The following is a 22,403-nucleotide window of genomic DNA, read 5'->3' as shown; positions in this document are numbered from 1 at the left end:
AATTAGATGACTGGGACCCCTTGGGTGGTTCTTCACTTCAAAATGCAGTCGATATTTCTCCTGTAAAATGTATGAATAACTTAAGAAATTAGAGCATTGATTTCGTGAAAAACACAACAGCTCACCAAAATGACATAACTTTTTTTGAATGTATCATCAGGTCTTAGATGAATGTGTGATCTAGCTGTCTTGGCAGGATGGGGGAGCTCTGGCATGCGGCATGTCTTCAAGAAGAATTACTTCAGCATTGTCATGAACTGATTAGAAATACTTTTTCCTCACATTTCTCATAGCATGTCAACAAGCACGCAAATGTGAAAATTTATCGTATGTTTTCTTGCTGTTTCTCACATCAACTTAATGGGTGAAGACTGTCTTTTAAAATGCCACTTCAAACCCAAGTCCTCTGGTGTTGAAGACCACCTCACTACTATTTTCTTAGTCTTCTGCTGAGACATGTAATTCATTTTTTTTGCACACTTGGTTTGTGGCCATTTGTATATTCTCCTTGTGTTTCCTGTGGAGTAGTTAAAGTCACTATCCCTGCTAATCCTTCTGATGCGTCTTTTTTGATTTCTTTGTTGCCTTTCCTCAGAGTGTCAGTTTCCATTGATCCTCCTGCTGCAACTAATGCAGTAGAACATGAGTATCTTTCTCTTGATCTCTGTGGTAAAAGCATTTATTTCTGAATGAAGCCGTATCGCTGTTAACTTCTGTGAAGACTTCCTGACAGCATAATTGCTGGGGATGGACAAGGATCCATTTAGATCAGACACGCACCCAGCAGGTTGATGTGTGTCTGTGGTAGGCCCTGAACTTGGCTCTCCTGTCACTGCCATGCTTAACACAAGTTTGGGAGCCTAAGACTTGTAGCATTAATCAGTTTGACTGTCCCAGTGCAGTGCTGGCTAAAGCTTTCCAGAGATGGCAGGCTGAAGAAGGTTCTGTCTCTGCAATAAACTCCTGGGTTTTCTACTTTCTGGTTTGCCTTTGTGGTGTAGAAAGGATAGGATCACACAAATCCTTTTATCTGGACTACAGGCTTCATGTTTTGATAAGAGCAAGAAGAGGAATCTCAGAAGACAAATGAGGTGCTTTAAAGTGTTAGTAGGTATTCAAGTCATCCTAGCTGTTGTAGAGAGAGTGCTTCATCTTCCTTGGATCTTAGGTTTTGTCTACAGCCATTTAATGTGTAAGAATTGAGTGATAGTTGAACTGGAAAGAATGAAGTCAGGGAAAAGTGGCTTTTTTTTTTTTTTTTTTTTGCCAGATGTGGTGGTTCTTTTGGAGTGGGGGGCTGAAGTATGAGAGATCTGTGTTGAACTCACAAGGGTGCATCCATGTCCACCTCAACGTTGGAGAGTAAAGTGGTAGCAGTATTGCATGTGTGAAGCATAAATAACTAATGAAAACATCCACTCATACGTTTTAAAAATTCACTTGTTACAGTTTACTGAAATAATTAGTGCTCTGTCAGTGCCGTGATGACAGTTATCTCATATTGCTAAACGTTTTGAACAGTTACAGGAAAGTACATATTCTCTGCCTCTCTGCTTCGTTTAGTTAAACTGTATTTCAGGATATAAATAGTAAAATGTTCCAAATAGGAATGGTGGTATATCACAAAGTAAGTGCAAATAGAGTATACTTTAAAACATTTCAGCTAGCAATTTTGAAAGAAATGCAGTATGACTTCCTTTTCTTCTCTTGGACTGAAATATTTTATAGACAATTTTTAAGCATCATTATTAAATCAAACATTCAAATGAGATTTCATTTTGAAAGTCCTTAAAAGTACAAGCAGACGGGGGACTCTCTAGGGAGTCAGCTGAAGAATAGGAAGTGCTACTTTTCTCACTTTTCTAATTCAAATCTAACCTCTGTTAACAGAAGCCTTGCTGCTTTTGCTTTCCCTTTTCTTGGGTTTTTGGAGTGGCCTTTTCAGCCCATGGTCCAGAGGGACCTGAGCCCTTCTTTAGCCACAACATCTTTTTTACATAGCTGTTGTCATCAGAGCTCAAAGATGCCCAAGTTTGAATAAACTAAAAAATCTGTTTACTTGAGAGATGTGGTTCTCTTACAGTAGATACATGGTTGTACTACAATGGGGATGTGGATTCTAGGATTGCTTTTCCTTCTGCAGCCTGAAGTTTGTGTGTTCTTTCAGTAAATGTGAGGTGTTGTTCAAGCCTGCTAACAGCCTGACACGTTCCAGTTGTCTCAGAGAAATAATGGTGCTGTACGAATATATTGTATTTACAATGAGCGTGGTGTATTGTGGGCAAATACGGAGCAGCAGTAGGTCAATAGTTAGCTAACTGGGCACCTGTCCAAACATCATTAAAAATGTTGACTCTAAGTAATTTAAGGTTTTAATAATATTTAATTAACCTCTATTTAAACAACTCAGCTCAGATTGACCTATATGTCTAACTTAAAAGTTCTGTTATAGGCGATAGATTTGACATATTTGGTACATAGTAGTTTCTGAAAGGAAATAGCATGCGACTCAAACCTCTTGAAATCCTATCTTCATAAAAAGAGAAGCGAACAAGTACACGACTCTAAATACTGTCTCTTTGTTTGTTTGTTTTTCAGGTTAGCACTGTATGTATATGAATATCTGCTCCATGTAGGAGCACAGAAATCAGCCCAGACATTTTTATCGGAGGTATGTTTTCTTTGTCTCTTTTTTTTCCCTTGCACAACTTTCCAATGTGTGTGTGCAAGTGAAATTAAATCTGTGTTGGTTTAAAATAAACAGCAATGACAATTTTGCATATCTGTTTATGTTGATCGGTGTAGACTTCTGATTTTGTGCAGAGTTTGCCATGTCATTTTGTATGCCTTTGCATAATTACTTTTGCTGTGATTTGTTAGCCATGTTGTCTGATTTGGTGCTACATTGAAAAAAGGCTTATCTATTTTCTGTAATAAATGTGGGTGATGGAGAGTACATCCATTGTACTCCTTCGTGATACTGTTGGAATCTCCAATCTGAATGATGTATCCTTTCTAAGTACACGGCTAGCAGCTATTTTACACTGATCTCACTGCATATTCCTACCATGCTTCTAACTACTTAGTTTCTTTTCATCTGGTGAAGCTATTATGTCTGTAATCACTTACGTCCTGTTTCTTAAGCACTCTTAACTTCTGATGCAATTTTTACCATCATGTAATAGTTACTGTTTTTCATTGTTTTTTAAAAGAGTTATATACATATTTGAAGATGTAAGTAAATCAATTTTCTTGAATATTCTACAATTATTCTGGGATGGAAGAGTACCCAAACACATGCCAGAAATATTGAGGTCTTTGGGGTTTATTATTGTTTTTAATATGTCTTTGATGAGAACATGTAAAATAGTGGTAGTAGTTGAATAGTGAACAAAAGTGAGAAAACCAGGCAGCATGTTGTAGTAGGAAAATTTCCTGCTTCAACTGATCCTCCTTCAATAATAGAATTTCTACGCTAGTGATGGCATTTTGGAAATTGAAGAGGGGGAGTGAGTATAGGCGGGCTGTTTCTGGTATTTATAGACAATTCATGGAACAGAGAGAGGCAAAAAGAGTAGGGTTGTTGTAGTATCATTTAATGTTTTAAAATTTGTTTCTAACAATTGCTTTTTTTTTTTTTTTTCTCGTTAGTAAAGCAATGGAAAAATAAGAAATATCTTGATTTCCTGGAAACACTTGTCATTTGTAAATAATGCACTGTTGCAAGATTCATTTTGCTCATTTTGTTTTTTATCGTTTATGTGCAAAATGAGCAGCTGGCAGGAGTGTAACTGGTATGACATTTGGATTTCAGGAAAACATTCAATGCAGTATCTTGAAATTTAGCGTTTAAAACCTAATTCAGTCTCAGATTATAGAGAAACTCTCAGATCTGAGCAAATGTAATTTGAGAATGTATAAAATCTTTCCAAATCCGTCTGATGCTGAACTTTACTCCCAAATTGGTAAGAGATAAAATATAGTATATTGCAATGTAGAGAGACATATATTAGTAGTGTACTGAATTGGTAAAGACAATGCTAATAATATTTGTAAATGGCTACATGTTGGAACCAAATGCAGTTACCATTGTTACAGGGAAGCCTGGAAAATATAATATTTGAGATTAAAATGATGCAATGAGATTCAGGCTGAGCAAAATGTACACTAACATGACTGGGAGAAAGTAACCTTAAACACAGAGTTAAATGGCGAGTGGTAAAAGCAGCGGGGGGGGGGGGGGGAAAGGTAGCTTATTATGGAATATATAGAACCTTCTTTTGTGATGCCCATTCTGTCTAAAGGAGGAAACCACAATATAAAAGCTTTAGTCCAACTCTGTACCCCATGTGAGTCGTTGTTCTTGTTAGAGAAGGAAAATTACAAGACAGGATGAAAATAACAGCAGTTGAGCACTGCAAAAAATGTCTTCTTACAACTTTATGGCGATGTGAAACTTGCAATCTTCCATGTGTCTTTTTTGTTTTTCTCACTCATGGCTGATGGGAAGCAACTATCCTGTTGTGATTTGAGGTGATAGGAGAGCACTTCAGGATGTGTAGGAGATGTCCAGGTTGCATAGGATGAAATTTATATTGGCTTTATCACTTCTTAAAAAGTATGGCTGCTTGGGCTCACTGCCTTCTCTATTCTGGCAGCCTGCACCTGCCAGAATAATTTGGATGGATTTCTTTAAAACTCATTCAGTTCAAAGTTGCTCTAACCCAGAGTATTTGGACAAAACAGAAATAAACACATATGGATTATCTGAGCAGCACAGCTATCAGTGATAATTAAAGAGTATAAATGGCAAAGATTAATGTCCCTTTCTTCAAGATCTAGCAAGTAAAGTGAGTAAGATTAATGGAAAGAAAAAGAGAGAAGAAAATTTAAATTGGATATCATAAAATCACTTATATGACTTAGAGATAGTTGTCTTAAGCCTGACTTCAATTTTGTAATCCTTTGTATCTGGTATATATTTTGTAGAGCTGGTTCACAGGCCAGTAAGATCTGTGCTAGTCATTCTTATTTACAAGGCAAACAGTGCTTTCCATTTTGTTGTGGTCCCTGTTGAGTACACCCTTCAAAACTTTCTTGCCCTAGTCTCAAAAATGTAGGACCACCTGTTCAACTGGTCTTTTCCTGAAGCTTTGAATGTTGGAAACACCTATAATCCTTGTCTTTTGCTCTACATATTAACTTCCTTTCAGGAAAAATGTCATGAAGTAATAGATGGAAGTAACTCAGTAGCTATTTCATCCCAAAATGTGTAATTGTCGTACATCTGGCAAAATGGCCAGGCACTTGTGCCACTAGCTAAGCCATGCCATTTGCTGCTGAGGATTGAATAGAGCTATTCAGATTGGGTACACTAATATTTGAAACGAAATAAACTGCTCTGCTCCTGAATCTTTTCTTTGGTGTGGCAACTGCTGTGTTTTCTTGAAAAGCAGGTTCTTATTATATGCATTTTCTATTCTTGAAGTTAGGTTCTAGCACTGGAGGAATAATTCCGTTTTCTTGGCTAGACCAGGAAGACAGGTGTTTCCCAGCTGTTACAAGCTGCTTATTGATACAGATGCCAATAAGAGTATTCTTGTTTTAATTTTTTGTTTCATAATTCTTTTCTATTTGTTCAGATAGACTAAGACCTGCCATGTGAGATGTGTGTTTATTGAAATTAAAACAAAATTTCCACTTTCCTATCAGGTTCCTTCTTTGAATACATTTGTGAGGATAAGTTGTGTCCTATTATAAAGGACAAATATAAGACCTATGAATAAGGTATTTTTAGTGAGCCATGCTTTGAAAAGGATGAATACTGCTTAGATGTAGTGAGGCCTTTCTGTGCAAACACAAACTTTAGTCTTAAGTCAATGAGTTTTGAAACTTCAGGAAAAAGAAATTGGTCTTGACTATATGTTGCACCTCTCCATTATGTTGCTTTTGAAACTTCCTAGCTAGTTCTAAGTGAGGCTGAATGCATGTGGGAAACGGCTATGCCCCAGAGGAGCTCATTTGAATTGTTTATAAAACTTTGTTGGTGGCTTTGGCTTTGTTTATATCTTTCAATTTTTAACTTACATTTTTTCTGGCGCAGTTTAGGCGGGATTTCAATAATTTCAAAAGGACGTTTTCTATACTAAGTGCTGTTAAGTGGTGTGGTGGTGGTGGGATTAAGAGCCATGCAAATGGTTTGTTCTGCCAGTTTTATCAATAGAAGTTATAATGCCTGGAGTTTGTTTTTGTATAATATTCTTTAAGCAGCAAAATGATTTATAAGTAGTTCTGAGTATTTGTGTACAAGAGCTACTCCAAAAGTAATACTTCTTACTATTATGTTGCTTCACAATATTAGAGGTTGATGTTAGTGGTATGGCGGCAGAGATTGAACCTTCCAACAATATCCTGTTACTTTTGTTGCCACGTAGCAGATGGCAGCAGAGGAATAGTCTGACAGAATGGCATTTGACGTGGAAGTGAGTATGAAGCAAATGTGTGCCACTGAATTCCTCTGTGTGGAAAAAATGGCACCTACTGGCATTCACTGATGCTTGCTGAATGTTTACGGAGACAAGTGGATGTGAGCACAGCGAGTTGGTGGGTGGTGCATTTCAGCAATGGCAGCAGTGACATGAAAGATAAGTCATGTTCTGGACAGCCGTGCACAGCTGTCACACCATAGAATGAAGAGCACCTCTATTGGCTCATCCTCAAGAATTGGTGGATTAATACCAGGAAACTGTGTTTGGAGCTGAACATAAGCTTCAGTGTGTTGAAAACGATGATGCCAACATTGGACTAATTCAAAGGTGAGTGCTATGAATGCTCATACAGGAACAGAAAGGGCAACGTATGCAAGTTTGTCTGGACCTATTGAGACCCTGACAATATGATGCTGAAGGTGATAGTTTCCTGGATCTCAGCATTGCTAATGAGGCCTGGTGTCACCACTATGAGCTGAAGTCAGAACAGTGGTCCATGGAGTGGCAGACATGTGAATTCCCCACTGAAGAAAAAAGAGGATGCAGCCCTCAGACAGTAAAGTGATGTGCACTGTTTCTTGGGATACAAAAGGGGTCATCCTTCTGGATTTCTTGGGATCATCAACTCTGACCACTACATCATGATGCTGACTAAGCTGAAGGCTTGAAATTCCAGAACCTGGCCAGAGACAGAGGCAACTCTTCTCTTACAACATGATAATGCTAGGCCTATACCACTTTGAAGACCATGGAGTACGTTGCCAATCTTGACTGAACTGCATGGGCAACATTTTCATAGAGTCATAGAATGATGTAGGTTGGAGGGGACCCTAAAGATCATCCAGTTCCAATCCACTTGCCATGGCAGAATTGCTGACCACTAAAACTGTGGATATTCAGGCTCCCATCCAACCTGGCCTTGAATGCCTCCAGGGATGGGGCATCCACAGCCTCCCTGGGCAACCTGTTCCAGAACCTCCACCCTCTGAGTAAAAAATTTCTTCCTAATATCTAATGTAAATCTTCCCCTCTTTTAGTTTAAAGCCATTCCTGCTTGTCCTATGACTATCAGACTATGTGAACAGTTTGTCCTCCTCCTGCTTGTAAACTTTCTTCAAATACTGGAAGGCCACAATGAGGTCACCACAGAGCCTTCTTCAGGCTAAACAAGGCCAATTCCTTATACCTTTCTTCGTATATGAGGTGCTCCAGCCCTTTTGCCATCTCCATGAGTTCATCTGGGCTCGTTCTAGCTGCTCTGCATCCTTCCCATAGTGAGAGACACAGTACTCCAGGAGGAGCCTTACAAGAGCAAAGGGGGACAGTCACTTCCCTCTCCATGCTGGCCACCTTTCTTCTGATGCAACCCAGGGTACAGCTGACCGTCTAGGCTGAGTGCCCACTGCTGAGTTTTATCCACTAGAACCCCTAAGTCTGTCTCCCCAGGGCTGGTCTCAATGAGTTCTTCGCCAAGTCTGTATTCATGTCTGGGACTGCCTTGACCCGAGTGCAACACAATACATTTGGCCTTGTTAAACCTCCTTATGTTCTCATCTGCTTATTTTGTGAGCTCTCCAGGTCCCTTAGCATGAAATATCTTACTTCTGTTTTGTCAACTGCACCGCTCAGCTTGGTGTCATCCGCAGACTTGCTGAGCATATGCTCACTCGCACTATGTTGTTGATAAAGATGAAGAGCATTGGTCTCAAGACAGATCTACTTGTGACAGGCCTTCACCTGGACATAGAGCCACTGACCACAGCCCTGTGGCTACAAGCGTCCAACCAATTCTTTATCAACTAATAATCCAGCCTTCAAATCCGTATTTCTCTCATTTAGATGTAAGAACGTGGTACAGGACCATGTCAAAGGCCTTATGCAAGTCCAGGTAGACAACTTCAGTTGCCCTTCCTTTGTCCACCATTGCCATCACTCCATCACAGATGGACAACATGATCTGCCCTTGGTGAAGCCATGCTGGCTGTGCTGTCATAGCAGCTGTGAAACAGTGGGCTACCCCCACTGTTGCAGATTTTTATGAGCGTGGCATGCCGACTCTTGTTAATTGCTGGCAAAGATGCATAGCAATAGATGGTGGTGACCGTGTTGAAAAATAGTGTTGTGTAGCTGAGAATTCATTATATCAAATTATGTTATTGTGCTCTTTGTATCTCCTGTAGTTTCAATGAATGTGCTTCCGAGTGACCTATGTAACATACTGAAATTATATTAGGTTACCTGATATGTGTGCAAAGAACATTTTTCGATGTATGAAGTGTATATTTACTCCTCAAAGAAGTAAATTTCTTTACAATTCAGAGTGGTAATCAAGTCAGAGTTGAGAATCAAAGTTTATTTCTATTTAGAAAAATCTCAGTGCTCGTTGCAGTATGAACACTGTGGCCACCTTTTCTAGTAAGCTTATATTTGTTTTTATGTAAAACTTAAAATGCCTTTCGTGTAAGACTGTTTAGGTATTTGATGGAATTTTTAAAATTTTATTATTATTGTTAGTTAGTGCTTATGTCTGTTGGATGGAATATGGCTTGTGTTTAAACAATGGAGTTTTAATTTTTTTAATTTTTTTTTTTATTATTATTATTTTTTTACAAAACTGGACAGGAAATAGTGCTATGTGTAATTGTAACTGTAGGAATTTTGAACGTTCGTAATGCTCTGGTTTCCACTCTATTTTTACAAGATGTTGTCTTCTGTATGGTCTTTTCTGTACTGTGTAATGTAAAATTTGTAGAATCTATTTGCAGCAAAGCTCCTAAAACAATTATACTAGGCTTACTGTATTCCAAACTATTTACTGTTATAGTTTAGGACAAACTATGTGGCATTAATGAAATGACTGTTGATAATATCTAAGGTAGAGCATTTGTAAAGGATTGCTGAGAGACTGGATACTCATGGCATGATGTCTACTGAGTTAGCTGCTAACAATAAAAGTGTGAAGTTAAGGGTGTAAACATTCCTAAATTGCGTTTCCTTTGGAAACAGTTTTGAATAAACCAGACTTCATAAGTGGGGAAAAAACTCATAGACAGTGTGTGTCTTTTCAAGAACGTTTGCCAGTGCAGACAAAGTAAGCCAAACTAGTTTTACACTTTTGCTGGGTGGTGGGAGAACAGGTTGTAGCTGGGGTGTATTTGTCTCGCTATCTCTAACAGTACAGCACTCCTTGAGGATACTGAAGCATTGGCTAGCTTTGAATGTGGAGAGAAGACTGCCACCTGCTGAATCAGTAACATTAGTTCTGTGTCTTAAGTTTCTCCTAGTGCAAACTGGAAAATGTTTTAGAAGAGCATGTTTCAGTGGTGGAGTGATCAAAGTATGTCCTTAATAAAATTATTTTCACAATCTATGAAAATGTTCTAAAATACATTTTCCCAAAATAAAAGTCATCGGCTAAAATAGTATAAATAATAAAATACATAGTATGTCCATCCAGATTAATGATGCTGAAGCCTTTCATAACTACAGAATGTTTTATTCTTCCCTTTTATTATTAAGTAAGGTTTTTCGCAATAGTCACAAAAGTGTACATGTGTGTTTTTATGGTTTTGTTTCAGATAAGATGGGAAAAAAACATCACACTGGGGGAGCCCCCAGGATTCTTGCACTCCTGGTGGTGGTAAGTGAAATTTTTTTCCTCTGATTTTTAGAATACAACAATTGCAAGTTTCAGCAGCTGCAGGCAAGAAACTCAAGTGAACATTGTTAAAAGAATGTGGAATGGTCATTTTCTTATAAAGGAATAAATGAATAGAAAATAAGATGGAGGAAAAGGCACAGATATAAGATACGGGAAAACAGATACTACATTGTGAATCAATTATACAGCATCTTAGAAAGAATGTGGCCTGCACTTCTTTGTTTACCATCTTTCAGCAAACTGAATTTGAAGGATCCTTATACAAATCCCAAATAATTGCACTTTAGGAAAGAAATATATATGTATATTACCTAACATATGCAGACATGCGGTGACTGTGCATATAGAAGTGAGCTTCTTTTTTTTTTTTTGCCTACATCTATTAATGGGTATAGCATATGGAAGTAATTAGATGAACCCAAACCAGCAGCCTTTTTGAAACTCAGTGTGTGTTAGCATGGGCTTGGAGTTTCAGTATCTGCATTTGCATAGTTTCTGTCAGCTCAGCGTATGGGTAGACAAATAATTTGCAGTTTTCAATGTATGTTACCGCAGCATCATGCAATTATGGAATCACAGAATGGTTTGGGATGGAGGAAATCTTAAACCTCACCCAGTTCCAACATCTCTGCTGTGGGCAAGTTGCCACTCTGCAGATGGGGCTTCCCAGACTCCCATCCAACCTGGCCCCATGGGGGCACCCACAGCTTCTCTGGGCAGCTGTGCCAGGGCCTCACCATCTTCTGAGTGAAAAATTTCTTCCTAATATCTAGTTTAAATCTTATCTTCTAATAGTTTAAAGCCATTCTCCCTTGTCCTATCACTATCTCCTCATGTAAAAATTCATTGTGCAGAGACACATTTGTAAGTGTAAAGTTTGCAGGGAGAAAAGAGTGCTCATAATCAATGCTATTTAGTCATTGTACTTATATTAATAAATATTGTTGTATTTGGATTTGAATATGTCCAATATGTCTGTGTTTACAAGAATACAAAATTATGGAGAATATATCCAGCTGTCAGGAGTACAACAATTTACAAGTTTTAAAGTAGTTCCATTTGAATGCAAAAACCCAAGTTTTTTATGCAGCTGTGTAAAATGTGGCATATTCTTCACTGACCTTTCTGTTTTTATTACCTATGTGATGAAAGCCTAGTTATTATTACGTTGTGTTTCTTGTACCTGTGAAGGTACAAGAATTATCCTTAATTTTGATTTTTGGCAGCAGAGTTTTCAGATTTAAAAGTAAGTAATAAAGAATATTAAACTCTTGACAAATTGTGTTCTTACGATTGTTCTAGTATACACATTTTCATTCTAGAAACTTTGGGTTAGGGCGAATTCATGTGTAACTCTGTTTGAAGGGGAGTGATAGGACAAAGAATGACTGTAGCCACCACTATTCCTTGTAAACCAAAAGCTCTAAGAGAAGATACCCATCCATTTCCTGCTCTTCTCCATACATGTGCTTCTCTAGGAACTTTTGTTGAAGGCATAGTATTGAACTTCGGAAGAACCCTGCAGTTCTCTCCTCAGTTTCATGCCTTTTTATGTTATTACTGTATGTATCTGTTCCTTCCAGTGCTTTGTGGAGGTAAATTATAACAGTCACAAATGGTTCAAGGTTAAATGCAGAGCTTCATACCCTTTGACACTGAATATTAAATTAGCTTTTTAGTTCATACTTTCAGTAGTTTTAAACTCTTGCCTCAGAGAATCAGATAACAGGACTTGATTTGTTTGAGATGTTTTACCAGCCTAAATTCTTCCATTAAGGTAAGTGCTTTCAGCCGCTGGTAAGGAAGGGATGTATCTGTTTCTACACATAAACATGCATGTGTGATGTGCACTGTATAATCTACTGGAGTAATGATTTTCTCACAATGATTTTCTCACTGTATCTGTAACTTCTTCACTTGCAGTGTATTTTGGGATCTCTACTGTGCAGCTCCAGAAAGACGTGAAACATGTGAACATTCAAGTGAAGCAAAAGCCTTTCATGACTATGTAAGTTTTGTCTGTCTTTACCATGCTTTCATTAACTGTATGTGAAAATGTGATACAGAAGTATTTCTGCATGACAGCATTTCAAATGCAGGTTTGGTCACATATAAGGAACATTTGTGGTGATGCTTCAGAATTAGGACGTTCTAACTGTGTGACCAGGTGTGCCATCTGCAAAACTCTGTACCCATCTCAGAGGTCAAAGTGCTGTCCTGTGTATTAATTCAGAATGAACTGATAATTCTGTCTCTTCTACATGGAAACATCAAGCCAATCAAAATGGCACAGGCCAGATGGAAGCACAGATAAGTCCTGTCTGCATACCCATACTCTGTCAGTTGACTCCCTGGCTTCTGTCAGGACTGTGCTGACTTCAGGTGTGATTGTTCTCATTCTTATGTACCACAGAGGAAATTAGACATAAATTTTCCTGTCCAGGAGAACAGGAGGAATCATGGAATTTAAAGTATTATGCCAGTTTTGGTATGTTTGAGACACAGTTTAAAACACAGTAGAGAGTTTGGTGGTATTTTGCCTGTGAAGACCCCAGCCCCTGGAAAAATAATAGTTCTAGAAACTAGGATACCTAACACTAAAAAAGTTCCTTTTTATCCATTATCATCATGTACATGGAGCAATCTAGAAGTCTGTGTTCCAGATTTAGGATGAAATTTGGGTTCTGTCTCCAGCAAGCAGAGATGTCAGCTTTCTAGTAATTCAAACTTCTATGGATTTTGAATTTACTTCATTTTACTGCAAGGAATTTGGGTTCTGTCTCCAGCAAGCTCTTCTCCATCTGTTGGTTTCATTTTCACTAAGGAAGTCCTCAGAAAACTGGCTGAGCTGTTGTTCCTTTGGGTCATTCGTATGGTACAAGGAAGGGGTATGGGACCCTCATGGCACTGAAAAGGTTACGAAACCTCTTCAGAGTTTTCACGGTTTGTCTTAGAAATACTGTCTAGTCTCTGCAGAAAAAATTATACAAAAATGAAACTAGACTGCAGTAATTGAAGGTCTTACAAACATAAATTTGGAAAAAAAAATAAATCAGCTAATTAACCATTTTCTATTATCATAATCTGAACATGGCTTGGCATCCTTTAGCGTGCAAATGATTAATGATCTTGCCTTATATGTAGTTAACTGTGACTGCTATTAATGCATCAACAACACAGTTAATATGTTAAATATATTTTATTTACAGACCAATAACTCTTTAATACCTTCTCCTTAATACCTGAGGCTGACTGGTAAAGGAACTTGGATAACTACACTGTTTTTTCCATGCTGCATTGATCACTCACAGTAATAATCAATGATTGAAAAGCAGTGTTGGGAGAAGGGAACAAAATTATAAGGGCAGTTTCCACTCGCAAAGGTGTTAAAGTCAACCAACTTGGCAAAGCGCTTTCCTCAGAATAAGAATAGTTTAACTGTTGGAAGCAGAACTTCCATTATGTTTTTTACTTATTCTGTTTTCAATACACAGTCATTGGCAGAATACAGCATTTCAACAGCTTTGCTGTTGTTTTGAATTTTTGTTATTAAATCAAGGTTTAATTCCTCACTGAAGGAGAAATAGTTTCATAAGAATAGCTTATGACCACAGGAAATGACATTAGTGAATTAATCCGTGGAGATTAGAATCCACAGTAGGACAATTGACTTCAGTGGAGGCATTGCACACTTGCAGTGTAATGTAAGTAACCAAAGCAAAAAATTTGAAACCTGTCGTGAAATAATTCTGAAATTATTAGCAGTGAAAATTTAAACTCAAAAGCACTTGGAATCTGAAACAGAATGGAGTCCAAGCTTCTTTAAACTCATGAGAATTACACTGATCAGTAAAGTCACTATTTATCTAAGTGTTGATACTAAGAATTTGAGTAGCCAAATCAAAATTATGTCAAATAAATTTTATCTTGATGTCAGCTTTCTAGTAATTCAAACTTCTACGGATTTCAGATTTACATCATCTTGCTGCTCAGTTCATCTGCATTATGGCAGATGTTACAGTATGTTAAAATACTGAGAAAACAGTCAAATGAGTGTGCATGTGAAACAGAATTGTGTGATGTTTAAGTTACCGTATAAAGTCATGTTTGATGAAGGAAAAATAAAATGCTGTTCTTTTATGCACATATCAATCTGCATAGAGTAAGATGAATGCTTATGTCAGGAAAAAAATTTGGTTTATTTTATTATTTATTTCACCCAGCGTTTCTAATCACTTTCTTAATCCTTTAATGTGACAAGAAAAACAAGCTGTTGCATTACTTTCTCACAGTTGAGGTAAACTTTTCTAATACCTAGAACTACTCATATGTGTTCCTTACTGTCATGTGCTGTTTGTAAAGCAGTCTCCATTGTTTTAGGTGCATGCTGTTGAAATCCTGCACATATTTAATATTTCATGACCACACTTACATTCATATTAACAGACTTAACAAATAGTTATAAAGTACCATTAAGTATATTTTACATTTATTAATGATTTGTGAAATCTTGACCCATGTGGAGTGTTGACTCCCCTGGAGTCAAAATTCCACTGACAGTGCAGACTGTCAGAGAGCCAGGCTGTTACACCAGTCCTCCAGTGAGACTGCAGGACAAGGATAAGAGCATTCATAGCTGTGTTGTCATATCTGAAAACTAATTGCCAAGTACAAAAAGTAGAGAAGACTTGCTTAGTATTTCATACTAGCAATTTAGAATTTTTTACTAGGTGTGTGTTTTTCCACTTGACCTGGGAATGTCGTTCTTGCTGAAGGTGTGGTCTTTTTACACTAGACATATCCTTTTTAACACTAATTAGTCTGAATGAGCTGACCCAATATGTTTTCTGTCTTTGCTTTTGTGAAAGAAGAAAGGTTTAAGAATGTTTGATGAAGGAGGAAGGTGTTTGGAGACGCTTTACTAATTTGTGAAATGTTGCTGCCTCAAACAACATAGTTGATATTCAGTCTGCAACACAGAGATTAACTCATACAGTAAATATGCACAGAAGGGTTTTCTTCAAGTTTCACAGTATTTCAACTACAATTGCAAGAAAAATGATACTATTTAATTATCCTCTACCACTAATAATTGGACAAAATTTTTTGAATGATGAGGTTTACTTTACTGTTTAGTTTGCCATAACATTTTAGCACCTGCTAAAATGCTAAGGAGACTATCTCTCTTTTTAAAATCTCATTTATCTTGATTAGAGCTGAGATCTTCTGTTGAGAGAAGCAGGTTCCTATGTGCATGTTGTTCTGACTTTCCTTCATCTGTTTATAGGCCAAAAACTTGGTGTGTAAATGTAATTCCTCAGAGCAGAAAGGATTTTTAGAATCATCCCTACCAATGAGCTTCTGACCACCACAAGTGGCTGCTCTTCAATTCTGCTGGCTCAGCCATTCTTTCACACCTGTGCATCTCTGGTACAGGGATAGTACTTGTGAAATTCTGTCTTGAAAGGTGATTTCCTTGCTTAGTACTTAAGATCTTCTATAGCATGAATGTCCAACCTTGAGATTGCCTGGGCTGCACTAAGAGGAATTGTCTTGTGCTGCATATACATAAGTTGCTCCAAAAGTAATGCCTCCTACTTATTTCCATGTAAATGACAACCAATACAAAGAGTACAGTAACTATCTGATAGAGCAAATTCTCAGCTACAAAACACTACTGTAAGCTTGTATCGCATTTCCATCTGATTTGTTAGCATGTTTTAATAGTAAAGCTGTATGACTCGGAGCTTAGCTTTGCTTGAAAGTTGTAGGGTGTATTAAAGACCACTATAATTAATTCTATATAGATTATTCCATCTAAAATCATAGTGATATAAATAATTTTTTTCTAGAGGTTAATTGGAATAGTATTTAGACACTTGAAATGGCTCAGTCTGTTGAATCAGTCTGTTAGTATTTCACAGAAACAAATTAGACCTTTGCACTTACTGACATATAATAGAAGAAGAAATACCACTTTCTTCCCTCTTCTTTGTGCTTATCTTTCAGAAGAGTTGCTTGCCTTGAATGTTACTCAAATTCTAACACGTCATTAGTAGTATACAGAACTTGAAGGACTATGAATATTTTTACAGCTTTTTTAAGTACTGACGATTTCCACATAAGGTCTATGAGAAAATCATCTAAGGCAGCACTGAATGTTTATTGGATGTGACCACAAATCTCAGGCCTTTTGTTCCCACAGTGAAAACTATTCTGCAGTAAGATCTGGTTTTATTCTATTTTCATGAAACATATATGTATATGTCAAAAAATAATAATTTCTGGAACCCACACAGAGCTATCTTTTTAGGTGAAGATTTTTGATGACCTAAACACATGCAAGTTTTTTCTGTTTCAGGATAATTTTTGTCGACAGATTTTCTTACGTTCTTCAGGTGCTCTGGGCAGTCATGATCTCTTCAGTGCATCAGAGAAATTCCTTTTCTAACTCTCATGTGTGTCAGAGATGGAGCAATCTTCTAGTTGTTGATTTTCTTTCTTTTGCCAGCTGTTGTTACTGTGGCATTTTGCGGGCAGCATCACTAGGCATCTTGTGCTTTTAGGTCCTCCCAGATTTTCTGCTGAAAACTGGATTCTAGTCCTGTCTTCTAGCCTATCAGTTTCAGTGGAACAGGGCATGGAGAATCTATGGTAACTCCTTCTGCTTAAAACCAAAACCAGTGGTGCTTTTCTATCCTTCCAAGCTGTGGAGAGCATGAGATGAGAAATCCAAGCAGAGAGGAGAGAGGAAGCAGCAGACAGGATCTACAAAATGCTGAATTCGGTGTAATTCATGGGACAAATGCCAAATTGTATTGCCACAGGTTTATGAGATCCATAAATGAGAGTAAGTTGACAGATTTTAGATCTCTGTGCAATTTACGGCCTTCCTGTGAACTCTCTGTTGCTTTATTCTCTTTGTCTCTAAGGTTCTCCATGTGTCTATGGGCTGTTGTCATTAACAGCAGAGATTCTAAAGCACACTTTTGTGGTTGGATGTAATTTCCCTTGATAAAGGGAATGTGTGCTGCACTGCAGAGGTTCTACTTGGGCTGATTTGCCAGTAGTGTTTTAAGGATTGTTCTACTGAAGCAGTGTAGTAGAGTCTCTAACAGAGTAGTTCTGCAAACTCTTGGAAGAGCCTTAACATTTTTACTATTTTTTTTTTTTTTTTTTTACTATTCATCACTGTATCTGTAATTTCACCCTTGGAGACAAGAGTATTTTCTTCAGACATATAATTCTTCTTAGCGTGTAGGTAACTACCCTTGTCCCTGCAGCATAGATTACTTCTTAAAGCTAGAAAAAATTTCTTTTAAGTGGTCACAGAGTGCTTTTCATAACTGATACGGAAATGAAGAGCATCTCTTTTCCATAAAGTCATTGTTAGAACAATACATTTTGCTTTTTGTGTACATGACATTCAAATATGAATGAAATGCTGTTGTTTACTACTCTTAATTCTGCAGAGGTATGCCTTGCTTCCCAGTGCTTAGATAGAGTAAAATATGGATGTGAAAGCTAAAAGGAAACCAAGGAGGTTTCTGACATTTACTCTGAAATCCCTTGTCTAAACGCGGTAGATTAATAAACCAGATTACTCTGTTTATTGGAAAAATAAAATAATTAAAAAGTCGTGTTCAGTTTAAGATTCTCTGTTAAAGTGCCTTACAAGGTAGTAAGTCCTTGATTTCTTCTGTAGCCAGAATTCAGTAAATCTGAAATACATCAAGAATGTGAAGAATTCTTATATTTTAGTTAGCAGTTGTAAAGGGGCACTAATATAAAATTGGATGAATTTCTTTCTGGAAAATAATATTTATTGCTTTGGAGAACGGTTGCTATTCATGATCTGAGACTCTAATAATGGCGTTGGTGGACTTATGCACAATCAGGCTTCACTTTTCCAGCCTTTTGACTGCTCAATTTTATTGCTTAATAGATGTTCTTTAATGCAATTGTTCAGAAAGGGATAAAGAAAAGGAGGCTTCATACTCCCAGCAAGGTAGGCATCACTGTTTGCAGGAAAACTGCATTAACTTGTGTCAGGATTTGGTCCACATAATTATACGTACATCTCAAGTAGCACAAAGTAGAATTGCTTGTTATCTGCAAGATTATTAAACTGTTTCCCTTTGTTCTTCAGAAATTGGCCAGCTTGAGAAATTGGTGTTTTCACTGGATTACATGGATACTCTTTGCAGGAAAGTAGGGATTTTTTTTTTTTTCATCTTAGTTCATGTTAAGAAAACCCCAGAGAGAATTCTCCTCACATTTTCATGAAGAAAGATGTGACCATTGTCCTTGTCCTCCTGCTTCCCATACATTCTTGGATAACATAGTTACTCAGATTTGAACTACGTCAAATTATAAACTGTAAGTGCTGATACAGGAAATGTATTTTCTTACAGTGCACATAGGCTTTTTTCCTATTTGTAATTTCATAGGTAAATATATGCTATGTTTCACTTTTAATATGGGCACCGAAGCATTTGTTTCAAGTAGAAAAAACAGTGTATCCTTCCCAAAATTTCAACTTTTACTGTTTGAATGGAGTTCTCATTTTTGCAGAATTTAGAAATAAAATGGTTAATTAGTTTCAGTTAGGTGGAAGCTTCTGACAGTATAAGGAATCACGGTCTCCCCTGAAGGCAATTTAGCTCCTCTTTCATTGCTCCCAGAGTTAGGCAATGGACTAGTTGAACTGAGTGCCTCTTCTCTTAAGAATGTTTTAAGCTTCACTTTCATTGAGAACAAAGGAAATAAGCCTTCCTAATGAGGCGAAACTTTCAGGGAATGATCTGTTGGGAAAAAAACAGATATTTAATCATAATGAAATACAAAAAAAATACAATATAGACTGTATTTAAAACATGTCAAATTTATCAAACAGTTTTGTTTTCTTTTGCTTGGAGGTAAGAGGGAATAGGGATTCAACAGGTTAAGAAAGAAGTGGGTGGTTTAAGGAATAACATGAAACGTACAGAAGAAGATAAACATCAAAAGATGAGAGGTGGTGGATGGAATGCTCAGGCTGATTTGCAGTCTTCCAGAATAATGTAATTTTTATAGTGTGTAGGTAAAAATTGTTTGTGAGGTGATCTTTAAAAAGCTGGTAGACACACTGTGAAATTATTAGATATTTTTAGTCCATAATAGATTCCTGCATGGGCTTACATTTCTATCCTCCTAATACTGGCATTTACTTTATAATTAACGTAAATCTGAGATATTTCTGAAGTTGTGACTTATACTATTGCCTGGATAAAGCCTTTGTTGAACATTTTTTACCAGTTTGATGGAAATCCCAGGATATTGCAATTTTTTCTCTGCTTGGTTGTCTTCATGTATGGCTCTTCAACTATTTCTTGGAGTGATGTTGTTAAATATGTCTTACTGCAAATCTTTGTGTAGTACCCGTAGTGTATTTGGAATAGAACTCAATTTATTTAAATTCAGATTTCCACTTCTAGTATGCTACTATAGCAAAAGTTGTGGTAGATTTTAATATTTGGTGTGAACTCAGTCTTTTTAACAAAGTTTTTAATGCGTTTTACTTTTCAGAATAAGAATATACGTTAGTTTTACGTAACATGCATTGAGAAAGGTCCTGTTTCAAACCTTTATACTTTCTTACATGTAAAATCATTTATCTTCACTGCTGTTGACATACGGATCATTCGTATTCATTGCACAGTGTAAGCCGCATGTGTCTACAGCACTCTAGAAAGTTATTAAGGAAGGTTAAGTTGCAGCTTAGTAACGCTGGGAATACTAAATTGACTAACAAATGTTCTGAATTTAGAGTTAAAGATCTTCTGGCATTAATTTTTAACATTGATTGTACATAATGCTTTACATCAATAAAGTATTGAACAAACATTTGATCAATAGAGAGCAAATGTTGGACTATAGCCTCCCAACTTCGTGTGTAAGCTCCTTGTCCCATCTTAATGTTCTTTTCTCATTTCATTTGATGTTTATTATGGTAAATGAGGGTAGAGATTTCAGGTAGTCTTCTTATAATTTTTTGCATTGTAGGTTCCAATTTAGCTGGGGAAATTTCTCTTAGAGGTAATTATGAGGAGGTATTTCAAGAACTCTACTTAGGTACATGCGTCCACAGGTGCATATATATGCATATGATATGTATATGATATATATGTGTTTAACAGAATAGTGAAGTACAATCCAATAATATACTGATTTAAAGCATTTTTATTTTTCTGATAACAGTATTTAGCTAGACTTGAGTCACTTTGCCTGAATATGTTCTTCTTTAGCCTCATAAATCGTAAGAGTGAAAGTCTTACTTCTGCACAATATGCCAAACAGAGATTTTGTAAGAAGCTTGACTGCTCTGCTAATATCTCTAAGTGACTCATTTCAGACTTGCTTAACACATGCCTGGAAAAACCAAGGAATTATAACTTCCATCTGCTCTCTGATATGATGAAAGATGAGTCCTGAAGATCACAAATTGTGGGAGACATGCAGCTCTTAATAAGAACAGCTGAACAACAAATGTCTTGTGAGAGGTGGTGAAAAATGAAGTAATGAGGAGGAAGCCTCTTGAGGGAATGTGGATATCCATGGCTGACTAGAACTGTCACATCTAAACCTTACACTAAATATGAAATGCACATTATATAACACAAGCCACAGCAAACAGATAATAGCCTACTTGAATTTTCTACCAAATTAATGCCTTACTGTTACAAACAGTTGTGGTAACATGGGCTTTTGAGCATGTACTGAACGTTTTAGTTCAGGGAAGTGAAACGCAAATCTCTATATTTGGATATCTGTTTAACAAACGAGGTTTTAAAATTATGGCTTTTTAAAATCTTCACATTAATACCATCCCAAACAGCGTAAATGTTAACTTAGCTGCTGAAAATATGTAAAATTGCAAGGTGTACAGAGCATTTCATTCCCATATGTATTACTGTGGAAAATAATATACAGACCTGTGCACTAAAAGAAAAATGGAAATAGGCATAATCAAGGGAAATAAAAATTAAATTTGCCTTAAAGATGAAAGTTTGCACTTACTCATGATAGGCTGTTTAAATGTGGCCTTCCCTTAATTTAAATGGCCATCTTCATAGTGCTGTTGCATTAATGTGCACAAACTATGGTTGCGCTAGATAGGAAGAAGACCTGTAACAAAACACAGATGTAGCAGTAACTCTTCAGAGGCTAATGCTGCCAAAAAAGCAGTACTGTCCACAATTCACACAGGAAGAAGTGCATGACCTATCACAATTACTCTGGTTTGGGAAGGGGAACACAAAGCTTTTTGTAAGGTTATGGTAAATACTATGTTTTGAACCACTGAGAATCTTGAAAATACTTTCAAATCAGACTTCTATAAAAGTAATTTGAAACTGAAATTTTAGCTTATGAAATACACAAAGTTGTTAACTATAAAATAGTTAAGGGGATATAATCCATAAGGTAAGTTTTAGTAACTTTTATAAGAGAGAAAGAGAAAAGTATGCAAATATTATATGTGCCTATAGTGAATTATGATGTTACAGTTTAATAAATCAATTTTACAGGAATAAGATTTGTAGTGAGATTTGTAAAAATAGACGCTGGAATCCCTGTGGAGCACGACCTCATTGACTTTATCACAGATCTACAGGGATTTTGTGATCTGCCTGCACAGATCTGATGGCAGGATCAGCGACTCTGGCCCTAATCTGGCGAACAATTTCATGGTTGAGTAGCACTGTATGTTTGAATGCTTTCATTAAACTCACGTATGTGTTTTGCAGTATTGGGGTCGTAGGAAACAGTAGGGACAAAATTGGCCATTCTGGTTCTCTGTCTGGTTCTATTTATTTCTCAGTATAGAAACCATCCTTCCATTGTAGTGTTTTTTTTTTTTCCCCCCTTGTATTTGTGTGGAAAGAGGCCTTTCTCCAATTTTCTCTGTTGCAAAGAAGAATCCTGAGTTTCTTTTTAAAAGTTCATAGCTGTTGAAGAGGGATCTTCTGAATGGCTCGTGTCATTGCAGAAAGCATTTTACTCAGTCATAACAGTTTGGTTGGAATACTGTGTTTATTTTCCCACTATTCTTACAGTTTTAACATTAATTTTATTTTATGAAGAATTACTTTTTCTGTCTTCCATTGCCACATGCTTCACTTTTCTTGCTTCATCTGCTTTTTCCCTGTTGTTACATGGAGGACTGGGAACTGACGGATGACCACTCCTCAGTCAGATACAGCTGCTGACTTGGC

At 36.9% G+C, this 22,403-nt stretch overlaps 1 protein-coding gene across 2 annotated transcripts in view; it reads left to right on the top strand.

Moving 5' to 3' along the window:
* The window catches only part of SSBP2 (single stranded DNA binding protein 2), a 170,297-nt gene that overhangs the window by 34,262 nt on the left and 113,632 nt on the right, over positions 1 to 22,403 (top strand). For both annotated transcript variants that reach the window (XM_085212589.1, XM_085212588.1), the window contains exons 2-4: positions 2,599 to 2,671; positions 10,067 to 10,128; positions 12,073 to 12,157. In XM_085212589.1, the coding sequence (XP_085068715.1) occupies positions 2,599 to 2,671; positions 10,067 to 10,128; positions 12,073 to 12,157 (220 nt within the window). The remainder of the gene's footprint in view (positions 1 to 2,598; positions 2,672 to 10,066; positions 10,129 to 12,072; positions 12,158 to 22,403) is intronic.

The sequence above is a fragment of the Meleagris gallopavo genome, chromosome Z, assembly GCF_905368555.1.
Source record: "Meleagris gallopavo chromosome Z, MGAL_WU_HG_1.1, whole genome shotgun sequence".
Taxonomy (NCBI): domain Eukaryota; kingdom Metazoa; phylum Chordata; class Aves; order Galliformes; family Phasianidae; genus Meleagris; species Meleagris gallopavo.
This window is presented reverse-complemented; position numbering and strand designations above follow the sequence as displayed.